Here is a 14,809-nt window from a genome sequence, read left to right as displayed (position 1 = left end):
GATAATGAGAATTTGGAGAAGTATATGATAGCAAAGAAGGAAGCTAAAAAAGTAGTTCGGAACGCGAGAGATAAGGTATATAAGGAGGTTTATGACAAGTTGGATACCAAAGAGGGCGAGAAGGATATTTATAGGCTTGTAAAGATGAGAGATAGAAAATCGAGGGATCAGGGTATGGTTAGATGTATCAAAGATGAAACACAAAGGGTTTTAGTCAAAGATGAGGAGATTAAGAAGAGATGAAAAGATTATTTTGATAAGCTATTTAATGAAAGTCATGCTCAGGATCTTGGAGACCTCTCCATTCCTTTTCATGAGATGAATTGTGACTTCATGCGCAAGATTCAAAAGAAAGAATTTGCAGAGGCTTTGAAGAAAATGAAATCGGGAAGGGCAGTTGGCCCAGATGGTATACCTATCGAGGCTTGAAAATGCTTGGGAGAGAAACATTTAGAATGGTTGACAATTCTTTTTAACAAGATTTGGCGGACAAATAAGATGCCTAATGAGTGGAGGAAGAGTACTTTGGTGCCTCTATATAAGAATAAGGGTGATATACAAGATTGCACAAACTATCATGGTATAAAACTCATGAGTCATACTATGAAACTTTGGGAGAGGGTGATTGAGTCTATGTTGAGGAAGGTTGTTATGATATTGGAGAATCAATTTGGTTTTATGCCTGGAAGATCAACTATTGAAGCTATACATCTTCTTAGACAACTTAATGAGAGAAATAAAGAGAGAAACAAAGATTTGCATATGGTTTTTATTGATTTGGAGAAGGCATATGATAGAGTACCTAGGGACGTTCTTTGGTCGACAATGATGAAGAAAGGGGTTTCTCTCAAGTACATTAGTATAATTAAAGACTATCAGGGTGTCTATTCACTTATTTTCTACCTAATCTGTTATGGTGAAATAGACACGGTCCGCCACTTCTCGTTGTGACTACCATTTGGTCAAGTAGACAGACAAAAAAAGTATATTACTTTTAGTTCAAGCATGCAAATCAAACTTAAAAGACTTACATCGTGATGGGATGCTCGACGGTCAAGATTTACCTCTTTCTTAACTGCTCTTATACCAAGTTGTAACGCCCCAAAATTTCAACTTGTAAATTTTGAAATCATTTAGAGAAAACCTTTCAAAGTTTAGGATTTTGATCTTTCAAATCATAAGCAGAAGAAATTTTCTTTTAGAGAGAAAAACAAATTGACAATTATGGGCACGTTAACTTACAAACCAATCTTACTTACAAAGAATAGCCAGGATGCCAACAAAAAGAGGGTGATCTCGAGCCATGTTGCATCGCGCCAGCGACTGTCTGTAAAGTCCTACTCGTCACTTGCCCATAAAATGAGTCAGTTTCATAACAAACTGATAGGTGCACAAATAGACATATATTTCATTTAAAGCAGTAATAACATTTGTAATTTGCGAGAAATTAAATATGAGCATTAAAGACATTTAACATGCATAAAAAATAAATTATACATTCACCAACATTTAACAGTTAAGGGAACAAGACATTTTTCTTAGCGGAGGATCCATATAAAGCCTTTTTAAGTTTAAGAATTTTACCTTTTTTAATACAAGACGCTGGCGGAGGATCCATGTAAACCTCTTCATTTAATTCACCATTTAGAAAAACATTTTTCACATCTAGTTGGTAGATGAGACATTTTTTAATAGATGCAACTGCTATGAAACACTAGTCATTCTAGCTACCAGAGCAAATCTTTCTTCATAATCAATACAATTTTCTTGAGAGTACCCTTTGACCCACTAACTTAGCTTTGTATCATTCTAGAGACCCATCACTCTTGGTTTTAACCTTAAAAACCCATCTACATCTTATAGATTTTTTTCTATGGGTAATGAAGTTATTTCCCATGTTTTAGTTTTTTCAAGAGCTTTAAGTTCTATATTGATAGCTTCGACCCATTGTGGAAGATTTTTGGCTTCATTATAGTTTGATGGTTCATGATAGGAATGAAAAGCTATTAGTCATGACTTATATTTTGGTGTTAATGTGTCATAAGATATAAACCTACTTAGTGGGTTAGAGATACAATTGGATCTTCTAAGGGAGGTTTCTTCTAACGATGAATTTTATGAATATTTTTCTAAAGCATTGAAAGGATTCCTTTGTTCATGCCGAGTATAAATTTGAATAGGTTTATCAACGGTATCATTATTTCTTATAGATGATTCCTCATTCTCATTAATTGAATGCACATTATCATCACCATTTTCATTGTCATTTAATATATTATACTCGATGTCATTCAAGGAATCATCATAAGAAGTCAATCCTTCTTTTGGCAAGAGATCAAATAGAAAAGTATAATTGACTTCATTATTTTTCTTGGTTCTCTCAAAACCATTTTCATTCTTCAAAAAGGTTACATCTATAAACATATACCTTGTTACTCTTAGGGTCAAAACATCTATTTCCTTTTTGGTTTTCTCCATAACCCATGAATACATATTCAACGGCTTTTGGAGACAACTTATCTCTTTTATGCAAGAGTACAAAACACTTACAACCAAAAATTCACAACCGCTTGAAATCAGGTGTTCTTTCAAATATTTTTTCATAAAGATGTGCTTTATAAGGATGATGAGGCCATTCTATTTATCAAATAAGTTGATGTTAGAGCGGCCTCAGCCCAAAAACTTTTTGAAATATCTTTAGAAATAAGTAGTTTTATAGTGGTTTTTAAAATATGTATATGTTTTCTTTCGGCTAATCCATTTTTGTTGAGGGTTCTAGGACATGACTTTTGGTGACAAATCTCATTTAGTTCTAGATAATTTTAAAACTCATTTGTTGAGTATTCACCACCCGAATCAGATCTAAGAATAGAGATGTTGCTTTGAAATTGATTTTTGACAATCATATGATTTTTTTTAAAGAAAGAGAATACATCTCATTTAAAATTAAGAAAGTATATCCATACATATCTAGTGAAATCATCAATAAAGGTAACATAATATGAATATCCTCTTGATACGATGGGAGAAGGTCCCCAAACATCCGAATGCACTAATTCAAAAGGTCTCTTAGAGACAAAAGTTCTATTAAAAAAGGTAGTAGATTTCATCTTTCCAAAAAATACAATCTTTGCAAACTAATTTTTTTCCACTGCAAAATTTTTCCCTAAAAGGAAGAAGATACATCTTTGAGAAGCTTGGGTGTCCAAGTCTTTTCTGCCAAGTTTTAATATCTTTATATTGGACATAATTACAAAAAGAATTTGGAGGAAGGTTTAGGTAGTTCATGAAATAAAGATCTCCCTTCCTATGGCCTTGCCCAATCTGCTTCCCAGACGGAAGATCCTGCACGGAGCAACCCTTAGATGAGGAGATTCGACATCCATGATCGAAAATTTATGAAACGAAAAGAAGGTTTAAACTTAGTTGAGGAACAACCCTTACTTTTGACACAAAATTTTTTTGAGAAGAGTTTAAGGTTCCAATACTTTTAATTTGCAAAGATATTCCATTGGCAGTTGAAACATAGGAGGTTTTTGAATTAGTGCATAAATCAGATAAACTATTCTCATGAGGTGTCATATGAAAGGAGGTTTCAGAATCAAGGATCCAAGAAGACATACCTGGAGAAGAAGATGAGGCTATTGCGGCATCCGATGTAGATGGAGATTTGAGTAACATTTGAAGTGCCTTCGATAACTGAGCAAGAAAAAAAATATTTTCCTTTGATTGGTTCTTCCTTCCTTGGTGTGGTTTCTTCAACAGAAGCTACTTTATTCTTTAGGTTGTCATATAAGTTGGGACAATTAGGTCATATATGACTCAGTTCATGGCAATGATGACAAATAGCCTTATTGTAGCCACCATTATAGCTATTTTGCCTCCCAAAGTGTGGAGGCTTGTAGATTTTTACATGATTGTCGGGCTTGGACACGGCTAACACTTCTTCTCCTCCTTTTATCATACCAAGACGGGTTTTCTCTTGGCATATTTTGGCAACAACATCCTCCAAAGGAAGATGCTTAGATTTATGAAGAAGAGAAGATCTAACTTGTTCATATTCAGGCCTAAGACCATGAATTTAAAAAAAATGCTCTTTTCCCATTTGCTCTCTTTTTAGTTCAACATCTTCACTAGCAACCCACTTGGGTTCAAGAAGAGATAATTCATACCATAAGGGATTAAGAGTGCTAAAGTAATTACGGACACTCATGTCCCCTTGTTTGGTGGTTCACATTTTTTCTTGAAGAAAGAATTGCCTTGCAAGATCTTTTTGTGTGTACATACCTTTCATAAAAAACCGTGCCTTGTTTGCCTTGCAAAATTTAGTGATGTTGCTACATATTTTGAAATCAACATTGTTCATAAATCATGTGAGAATCTTGCCATGTTTACTTTCCCAATATTCTATCTTGGATTGATGGTCCTCAATAGCTTTTATGCGAGCATTTTCTTCTAAAACTTTTTCTTGCCCTCCTTCCATCTTGGTGAGTTTGAGTTGAGGTTCAAGAATAGAGCCCATCACATATCCCCAAGGCTTCTTGCTTTTGCGGTTATTTTCTATGGTGGATGCCCACATCATGTAATTGGTACCATTCAACTTGAAAGAAAGATCAATCTTTTGCTCATTCTCCATTGTGGCTTAGAGAGAAGAGAGGAGTATGGAATAACACGGAAGAGCTCCTCCACTTGAGTTACCACAAGCATGTCGATCCTTGAATCTCGATCTTTCAATGGTCACTCTTCAAGAGACCAAGAGCACAACCTTGCTCTGATACCATGTAATGAATTATGCAGAATTACAAAAATAAGATGCAAAAGCACCAAACAAGTCCAATAGTGGACAAATATAAAGGCACAAAAGTGCATAAGCAAGAAGTCCACGATGGGACAATACAAAAAGCCTACAAAGGGCAACACCAACAAGTAAAAGAATAAAAATATTATTAATGAAGTGCTTGGAAAGCAAATGAGAGAAATAGGAGGAACACACCCCTATTTATAAATGCAAGAAAGCGGAGGCCATTGGGAGCTCCCCTCGTAGAGTCGTTGGGGGGCTCCCAACAGTCATATTTATGACTGTTGGGGCCCCAACGACTCTATGAGTGGGGCCCCTAATGGCAATGAAAATAAAATAAAAAAAGAAAAGAAGCTAGAAAAAATAAGAAAAACTAGAATATAGTTGTTTCTAAAAAACAACTATAATTACATGTGAAAAGACAAAAATGCCCCTATTGGGTAAACTAATACAAAACAGATTATATATATACATGAGTATATATATACAAACATATATATATTTTAACACAACTATGATTATCTCCAACCAATAGGAGATTAGCATACGTGCTAGCTATGTGATAGGGACTTGGCAAAAGGGCCGTCACACCTACTTCATCTCCGATAGTCAGCCTATTTCCAGCAGCTGGCCGGTGCCGCACTCAGTGCGGCAAACACGCCAGAGAGAGAGAGAGAGAGAGAGAGAGAGAGAGAGAGAGAGAGAGAGAGAGAGAGAGAGAGAGAGAGAGAGAGAGAGAGAGAGAGAGTTGTGGTTGTCCTCCTTCGTCTTCTTCTCCTCGTTTTCCTTCTTCATTCCCACAAACACAGAGAGAGAGAGGGAGACAATGGGGCTGGGTCCTCCCTGGCTCCTCCATCTTCTTAGTCTTCCTATTCTCCTCCTTGTTCTCTTTCGTAGAGAGAGGGAGAGGCGGTGGGGATGACTGATAAAAGGGGATGGGGTCACGAGGTACCCTTTCCCTTTTATAATAAAAGGGTAACCAAAACCAATTTACTATATAGGGATATATTCTCAAAAGTCAAATTGGATCTGGGTTCAATATAAGGATTATCTTACATGACTATATTCAACCCGAGTCTGACCCAGTTACTATATCCAGCTTGAGCATTATGGATTAAATTCCTGCTTCTCCCTGTGTCACATATAAATTCAATAAGTTTCCATGTCTCATGTCATATGCAAATTGAATAAAGATACCTGAACCAGGTTCTGATCCAGATGGGGATCCTCCCTATCTGACCCAACAAGAGCCTTGGTTCATGCCTGGCTTTGTTGAGTCAAATCCGGTCCGATACCAGTCAAGATCCAACCAAGTGATGCCCCGGGGTGTGCTCCTATGCCAAACTATTTCTTACAAACATGCCCAATATGGTCAATTGGCTCAATCCTTTTAGGTCCATTCTGGACTAATCCTTCTTCAATGCAACATCATAGGGATGCAAACTATTCAGATCTGATTGAATCCGAAACAGCCAAAAATTGCAAAACTTTCGTCCTGGATCCGACCCATTTGCATCCCCGCTGCTTCAGTTGTCCGCGTCTTATGCATTTCCAGTGGACGGATACTAATCGGATTTAGATTCTGGTTTGGATGTGAGAATCTAAATCCAAATCCGACCCATTAGGTTATTGGATTTGGAACTGAATCTGACTGCCAGTCCGTTGAATGTCCAAATCGAATCCGATCCAATTTACATCCCCACATGGCTACACCACCAATGCTCTCACCAACCATTCAATGATTCAACATTCAACCATGGAAAGAACAAAAAAAATCCTCGAAATTATTGAAAGAAAAACCTTGTAAAAATCACCACAAGTTTTTTTATTATTTCAAAACAAACAAAAAAGAATCAAACAATCAATCCCCCACCATTCTTGCATCATCATACCAATGAAAACAAAATTTATGTATATAAGTCCTATTGCCAACACTGACATGGGGAAGGGTAGCCCGTAACTGGGTCTGTTTTGAGTCTTTTGACTTGAGTGAGATTTAGACCTGGGTCTGTTGGGTCTGCCTTGACTCCGCCTAATTCAGACCTGGTTCAAAGCAAACCCAGGTTTGAATCAATCTGAGTCTGCTTTGAGTCTTTTGAATATATATATATATATATATATATATATATATATATATACCCTCCCGGACCCCTGCACCCAAGTTTTTTTTAAAGTGCCTCATCGCCCCACCCGCACCTATGTGACATAGCATGATAGCATTGTGAAAATGCTCGTTATAAGGTTTTTTCCTACAAAGAGAGCTTAGTTTGTCGTTATATTCTTTATGTGAATTGTTTACAGGGGCTAACTCTTATAATGGTGGGAAGGAAAGGAGATTATGTGATACTAGGTTGATGAGAACTGACCTGTAGGTTCTCTAGTGCAGAGGTGGAATTTTAACACACAATTTCTTCTAGACGATGGAAATTGGCTGATGCATAGCAGTAGTCGCATGTCTGATTTTGAAAGCTTTTATCATTTGTTTGGTCTTGTGATGTAAACCATAAAGACTAGCTATTCTCTTAGTTTCAAATGTAAATGGACCCTCTCAAGAATGGTCAAGTGAGCTAGGGAGAGGGAGAGGAAAACATCTATGTAGGGCTTTGTTAATCTCAAGAATGAAAAGCTCTTTGAATCCGTCATACTCTCCCCTCATGATCTGTCATGCATGGGGGCAACTGCATATAACCTTCAAATCACCATTGAGTACATTCTTTACATGCAATTGCCACAAATCATATCTTTGACTTGAAGTCACTATAAGCAGATTGAGGATGCTTGTCATATGCGTTGCATGAGCAAATACCTCAAGTCACTCCCAAACTAATGATTGTAACCTTTTGCTACCAATCTTGCCTCGTGATTCTTAGTTTTCCCATCCGCCTTGGTTTTGATTTCATACACCCATCTACATTCCATGGTAGTCTTTCAAGTTGGCAGTTTGAGCATTATTTTTAGTCTAACAAGTTCCTCAACCATAGCTTTCTGTTACTCAGGTTTAGACACATCTTCATGACATGAGTTAGGTTCAATATAGGAATGAATCAAAGAAAAAAAAAAGCTTGGTGTTAAGCAAAAAACAAATTACAAAAAACAAAGCGAGATGGAGGCAGTATGGTCGAGTACTATGACGTACCAGACTATGCTTATTTTTGAGATGTCTGCACGTTATTTGAAGATCAAGACTTGGATTTTGTGTGAGGCAAGTTCTCCATCTATTGCATTTATGTTTTATAAGTTATAATCCAAAGTTTAACATCAATGCCCTTTATTAGGATTACAATGAGAAGAAGAAAAAGACAAAAATGTCCACTCTTCTTAGAAAATTATATCTATGTACATAGCAAATGTAACGATCCCAACTCATACCCTTTGAAAATGCGATTTTTTTTAAGCAGTGCGAAAAACTTCCCAGAGACCCGGGGTCCTCACAGTTCCAATTTCAACTGGATAGCCAAACACCACAAACGAACTTACAATCATCATCCACAAGAACCAAAACAAATTATTTATTAATGAATCAAGAATCAATCTCAAAGACAGTGTTCTACTCAACAGAAAGTAACGTAACAACTGACTGAAACAAGTAAATGAAAAAAACACTAGAACTGAAAGACCAAAAAGAAATAGCCACTCTGTCTACCAATGAAACATTCAAAAACCCAGTGTGACTCTCGCGCCCTCCCAGTAGCTGTCGACTTCACTGATCACTTGTTTCTGCGAAAAACCAATAAAGTAGGGTGTCAGAATCGAAATCCTGAGTACAACTACTTCTTAGTGAAACATGTGAGACAAAGGGTTAAGATAAGATATCATACAACATTTGAGGGAATACATACAGGATAGTTTATAACATTTAAGAAATTTCTATGCAACAATTATAATGTTAAGCATGCAGAAACATTAAAGCAGTAGCAAGTAATAAAACTTCAGCATGCAATAAGGAGTAAACATTTCACATTCACCATTATATATTGATTGAGGGAATAATTAAAATATGCATGATCTAATGCACAACAGGAAAATGCATGATTCATTTTGTTATCTTTCATTTAAATTTTTCTTTTTTTTTTCCATATGCATGCCCTATTAAATGCATACAACTTTAAGTTCCTCTTTTTAATTATCGTTGCCCGCGGATACACCAAATGGGTATAATCCCCGAGGTCAAGTTAGGTTTCCAGGGTAGCTTAGCGCACTATTTGTAATTTATTACTGTGTTCCAAACTTAGCCCTCAACCGAATCACCTTCAGAACATTAGACATCCACATCTAATGTCGGGGACACAAGAGACACCTCACGCCCACAAATGTCACTTTCTTGGTACAAAAAACAATAGCTGTGTCAAAATACACCACCTCTAGGTAAAGTGATAGACTCTCCCTAAAATCGTGGCGAGGAGAAGGAACCTCAATATCGGGTTTAGGGGACAAAATAAAGCACACAGAGTTTTTGTATCCTCACAGTCTCCCCAAGACCGAAACTCTAAGATCCCCATTCTCCAGATGGGAGATCCCAGAACGTATATTACACTGTTCTTTATTATTATCTTTTATTGAAAATTAATTTCTTAAGTTTTGCAACACCATATGCAAAAATAAAGGTAAAAGCTCGCACCTACCTAGCGAGAGCCATCACAGGACTCCGGCCTGTGGGAACAAATAGAACAGTGCAATAAAAGGAAATGTTAATCAAACATGATTTTTGCGATGCATTGAAATGAATAAGGAAAAGCAATCCCACAGCTCGGGCTTACCAAACTCTCGATGATTCATTTCGATCACCGAAGCACCAAATGCAAGAATAATAACCACGTGTAATGTATGCAATGATATTAACATGCCTCCAATGTACCGTCATATATGTAGCGAATTAATCCATTAACAATGAGCACGAAATATGACATTCCCATATGCAACTTGAACTGCGCATGTTATACCCTTATCATGTGCGTATGCTTGGTATGCACATGCACACATCTTTATGCGACCATTGCCAAACATGCTCCTAACCATGAATCGCTTTGGGCTGGACAAGAGAGCATTCATGCATTTTTGTATATACAACAATACACGTCAAGTCCATCTATGTGCAAGCACTTGAAACAAACTTTATCATGGAATAATGTTTAAGCATGTCCCAACAAACATATAAGCAACTTCAAATCCTAACATATAGGGAAATCAAAGTGCAAGTACATAACTCATTCTCAAAATTTATCATGCATCGAGAGATTAGAATTCCAGATTTCACTAATCACATAACCAAGCACTGTTTACATAAGCTAACAGCATTATGTCATTAACATAATATGATTCCAATATAAGATGATTCTCTTAATTGGACTAATACACGGGTCAGTGTGCTGTCAATGTGATTATCAATAAGAAATTGCAGGGTATTGAACCTAGAAATAAAAACCCCTCTTTTTATTTTTTGAAAGGCACATGCCCAGCCCAGCCTACAGGCCTGTCGGCTGGGTCCAAAGGCATTCACACAGGCCCAGTTTGGGTCTGTGTATGCTGTCAGGGTACAACAACAATAAGGATAAAAAAAAACTATTTACTCATTATGCTATATACCCATTTTGTTTTTTTGAAATCACATGTGCCACAGGCCAGCACCCAGCTGTCTGGGTCGGCTGGGCCTGCTATGGCCTGGCCCAAAAGATGCACAGCTCCCGGCCGACTAGGTCGGCTGGGGCCTTGCTAACACAGCACCCAGCCGACTAGGTCGGCTGGGCCTGTCGCCCCCTACCAGCGTACTGGTGATCAGCACATCAAAACCACATATTATTTCTTTTTGAAAAGAATACACCCAGCCCAGCCGATCGGCTGGGTCCAACAACATATACACAGGCCCAGTTTGAGCCTGTGTATGCTGTCAGAAACGACAGCATAAGTGTCAACGCAAAAACTTTGTGATATTTATTATTATATACCCCTTTTTTTGTTGAAAAACAATGAAAATACATAATATACAAATGGGTAATGGTGGAAATCATGGATCCACTGCTCCTCCATGGATTTCCATCAAAAGATGTATGGAAATCCAATCTCTACCCGATTTCTCATCCGTTTCAAGAAGAGGTACCCGTACCTTGACCAAGAATGCGAAAAAAAGGCTATGGAAGGTTATTGGCTTAGCAACAGTGCCTCCACTCTCCTTCTACCTCCTCCTCTTCTCTCTCCCTTTCTTTCTCTCCTCTCTCTCTCTCTCTCTTTCTCTCTCCTATTTTTTTTTCTAAGGCAAATGAGGGAGAAGGGATGCCCCCCTCCTCTCTTTTAATAGCTGGAAACTCTCTAGGTCTCTCTCTCTCTCTCTAGGGGAGTTTCCAGATTTTATTAAACTCCCTCCCCCCCCCCTTTTTTGTTTGACTTTTGACTTTTTTTTAAAAGATTTGGAAACCTCTAATTTCCTAATTAGTTAAGGAAGAGGGTTAACCCTAAACCCCTTAAACCAAATCCCGAAATTAGCAAAATTAATAAATCAATTAATTTATTTTTTTGAATTTATTTATTCTTAAATGTTTAAAAGCTTCCAAAATTGGTCATATTGACCATGGAGACTTTTTATATGAGATTAACCTCAATTTAAAGCTCCTAGCTGAATTTAAAGTCATAAAATGTTGGGCTTGGATTTGGATCTGGATCCAAGATCCAAACCCATACCCATACAAAATTTGGAGCAAGACCTGGATCAAGTCCAGATTTTTATAGGACCTAACTAGGACCCAAATCCATAAAAAATTCTGATCCTAGGCCTTGGATCCAATCCGATCCAATTCTGGATCCGTTTCGAAAAATTGCTAAAATTTTAGAAAAACGCAATTTTCGGGCCAACCGGAACTCAAATTTAGGAAAGTAAAATACCATCGCGCTCAGAATTTCGAGACGCATCCAATGATATATTACTCGAATATCAAATTCTGAATTTCGCCCGAAAATAATCCGAATTTCGCTCGAATTTCTCTTGAATTTAAAAGTCGAAATTAAAACTGTTTACTACGTTTCGATTGGTTCGTCTTGACCTTGTCGATGAGACTTGGGTCAAACCCAAACTTTAAGACATTGGTCTAAAACTCGATCCTCAAACGATTTTCCTACCAGACTTAGCCGAATTTTTTCATCTTACAGCAAACAGAAAAAAATTGTCTATGCCTCTACTACACATTTTATAACCATTTGCAGAAGAAACTAAAAAGTTATGAGGTTTAGTTGAATATTGAGATTGAGGTGTTGGTAGAATTGTGACAGTTATCTCATGATCACAAAGCACTTAGGTTAGCATGGATGACCCTATTGAAAATTGTTTATGTTATTGTATAGAAGTTGTTCAGCTTGATAATAGGCACAAAACCTTGGATTTGCAGGTGGTAGGGATGCTGGTTGAGAGGATTCAATTCTTGTTTATGCGACTTATCAATAAATCCAACTGTATAGAAACATTAACCATCCAGATTTTGAACGCTTGATCTAACTTTCAGAATATACTGCTGCCACTAGAAATTATTTCACCCTTTTCCCATCATGCATTATCCAAATTGTTCAATTATTGTTTCTAAGTGGGAGGTAGTTGATCATGAATCTGGGCCGGAAGGTGCCGGATGGAATGGTATGGTCATTATTTAAGAGTGGGTACATTTAGGATTCAGGGGAGTAGAATTTGGCTGTCAAATAACAATTGAACTTTGTGTGCATTAAAGAAACCTAAGGTACCTGATTTTAATTAAAGGTTAGTATGACAATTTTCATTTTTTCTGGTAATGCTGCATTGTCTTTAATGGATTCAGTGTTTGTCTTGGTTTTTTGTTTTGTTACTGGATAACTGTGCTTTTTTTCCCTATAATTGCTCTTTCATGTATTGAGACTTTTCTTTCCTCTTGTTTTTCTCCCTCCCAGGTCTTTCGATGTGTTTCTGCAACTTGTGGTCATTTCTATCATCCAGGATGTGTTGTAGGATTACTTTATCCAGAAACTGAAGCTGTGTCACGAGAGTATGAGAAAAAGATTGCAGCTGGGGAGCCATTTACATGCCCTGTTCACAAATGTTTTATCTGTAAACAGGGAGAGGATAAAGAGAAGCAAGGGATGCAGTTTGCAGTTTGTAGACGTTGTCCCAAGGCATATCATAGAAAGTGCTTGCCAAGGTATTACTGATCTTTGCTTCATATTTGAGAGGTTATTGTTGATCCCATCTTTATGAATCTATTTCTTTTTCCCCTTGAAATGGTCCGAAAGAAATGTCTATAGTATCCTTGTCATTTTCTGTGCTGAACAGGAAAATAGCTTTTGAGGATATTGATGACGAAGGCTTAATTCAAAGGGCATGGGAGAATCTAATTCCAGATAGAATCTTAATATACTGCCTGTAAGTTTTCCTTTGCGTGTTGCAAATGGCCTCATATTCCTCCATTTATCAGAACAACCTGAAGATTTTGTTTATTCTTTGATCAGGAAGCACAATATTGATAAAGATTTGAAAACTCCCATAAGAAATCATATCATATTTTCAGAAGAACCTATGAAGAGGAAACTGCAGCCAGGATCACATGATCAAATCAAGGAAAAGCCCCTACTGAAGAAAAAAAAGGTTTCGTCTGAAGGCATCAATCAAGAGAAACCAACAGTGAAGCCACCTAAAAAAAAAGAGGTAGTGGAATCAACTGTAAAAGAAACTGAATCTGCTAAGAGTAGTGGAAAAAAACTTCCAGTGAAAGGAGCTGATGTTGGTGTGAAATCCAAAATGACCAATGTCACCAAGTCAAACAGAACTTCTGCCATGAAAGTGAAGTCTTCCACTTCAGACCATGAGGATAAAGTGGCCAACTCATTAACAGTTAAGCCCTTAGAGCAGTCCAAGTTGAAAGAGATGAGGCCATTGAGCAAATCTAGCTGGAAGCCTACTGTGAAGAAAGCAAGTGCTTCACAACCTCTAGTGGACAGCGAAGTAGAAAAGAGGTTTGTTGTCTCTTTGCTGCAAACTCTTGTGCCAGTTTAATTTTCTAGGGTCATAAAGTATAGCCACATTATATCTTGCATTTTTTTTGGCCTATGTTTGAAAATTACGGATCTAAATACATCCTTAGATTGCAACATTATGCAATTTAGTGATCTTAGAATTCTCCTTTCTTTGTTAAAAAATGAAAGAAAAATTTGTGGCATGTCTGCTTGTCCTTTCCGGTGTATTAGTTTTAGGAGTGTAAGTGGCCTAGAGCTGGTCAGGTTTTGTTCATGTTCCATGGGACCTGATCTTGCATTAGGTCTAGGCATTGGATGCAAACCTAAACTTGTTTGGATTGATCCGATCCAATTCTGGTCCAAAATTCATATTAGACCAGTATAGGCTTTTTGTATGTGGTTCAGGTTTCAATGGTTCAGGTCCATGTATATAGCATTTCAGGTAACAGGCAGGATGGTCAACAATAGTTCTGATCTCAGTTGGGTTGGGTCATGGGAGGCCTTATTACTTGGTAATAACTTCATTTTTGAAAAGTACAATAGCTATGCATGAAGACAGTAATGATGTATATAGCTATAATATAAGTTCATGTAGTTTTTTCAACAATAAGTTCATACAGTTAGGCTGGGTAAAATTTCAATCAGATGAAACTAGTTAACATATGAATCAGGTACACATTGTGTATAAATACTGTCCAAGTTTGGGTTTGCTAATTGAGTTCATGCCAGTCAGGTGTAGTCGATGGGTACAAAAACAAGGTTGAGATAATTTGCTAAGTTCGGTTCAACAGAATCAGGTTTAGACAAGGGGTACAATAGCATCCAGTTTTATGGCTGGATGTTAAATTTGGACCTGAACCCATTAATCAAACCTAATTGGATAGTCGGGTCTAGTTTGGTCAGTTCAGTGGTTCAGGTCAAGCTTGCCCTTTTCACTTACATCTTCAAATAATATGTATTAAAAATTGAGTCCTTATTAGTTGGAAAAATTTAATTGAACATTTCAATGTTGGAGATGCCCCTGCATTTTTTCTTTCAGAAATAGGCAAC

General features: G+C 37.2%; 1 protein-coding gene across 2 annotated transcripts in view; it reads left to right on the top strand.

The window, feature by feature from the left end:
- Positions 1-14,809, top strand: part of LOC149818688 (protein ENHANCED DOWNY MILDEW 2-like) — a 120,106-nt gene that overhangs the window by 50,625 nt on the left and 54,672 nt on the right. For both annotated transcript variants that reach the window (XM_089985337.1, XM_089985336.1), the window contains exons 9-11: positions 12,701-12,948; positions 13,080-13,169; positions 13,256-13,759. In XM_089985337.1, coding sequence (XP_089841463.1) covers positions 12,701-12,948; positions 13,080-13,169; positions 13,256-13,759 — 842 coding nt within the window. The remainder of the gene's footprint in view (positions 1-12,700; positions 12,949-13,079; positions 13,170-13,255; positions 13,760-14,809) is intronic.

This window comes from Nuphar pumila, chromosome 13 (assembly GCF_984573655.1).
Source record: "Nuphar pumila chromosome 13, dmNupPumi1.hap1.1, whole genome shotgun sequence".
Taxonomy (NCBI): Eukaryota; Viridiplantae; Streptophyta; class Magnoliopsida; order Nymphaeales; family Nymphaeaceae; genus Nuphar; species Nuphar pumila.
This window is presented reverse-complemented; position numbering and strand designations above follow the sequence as displayed.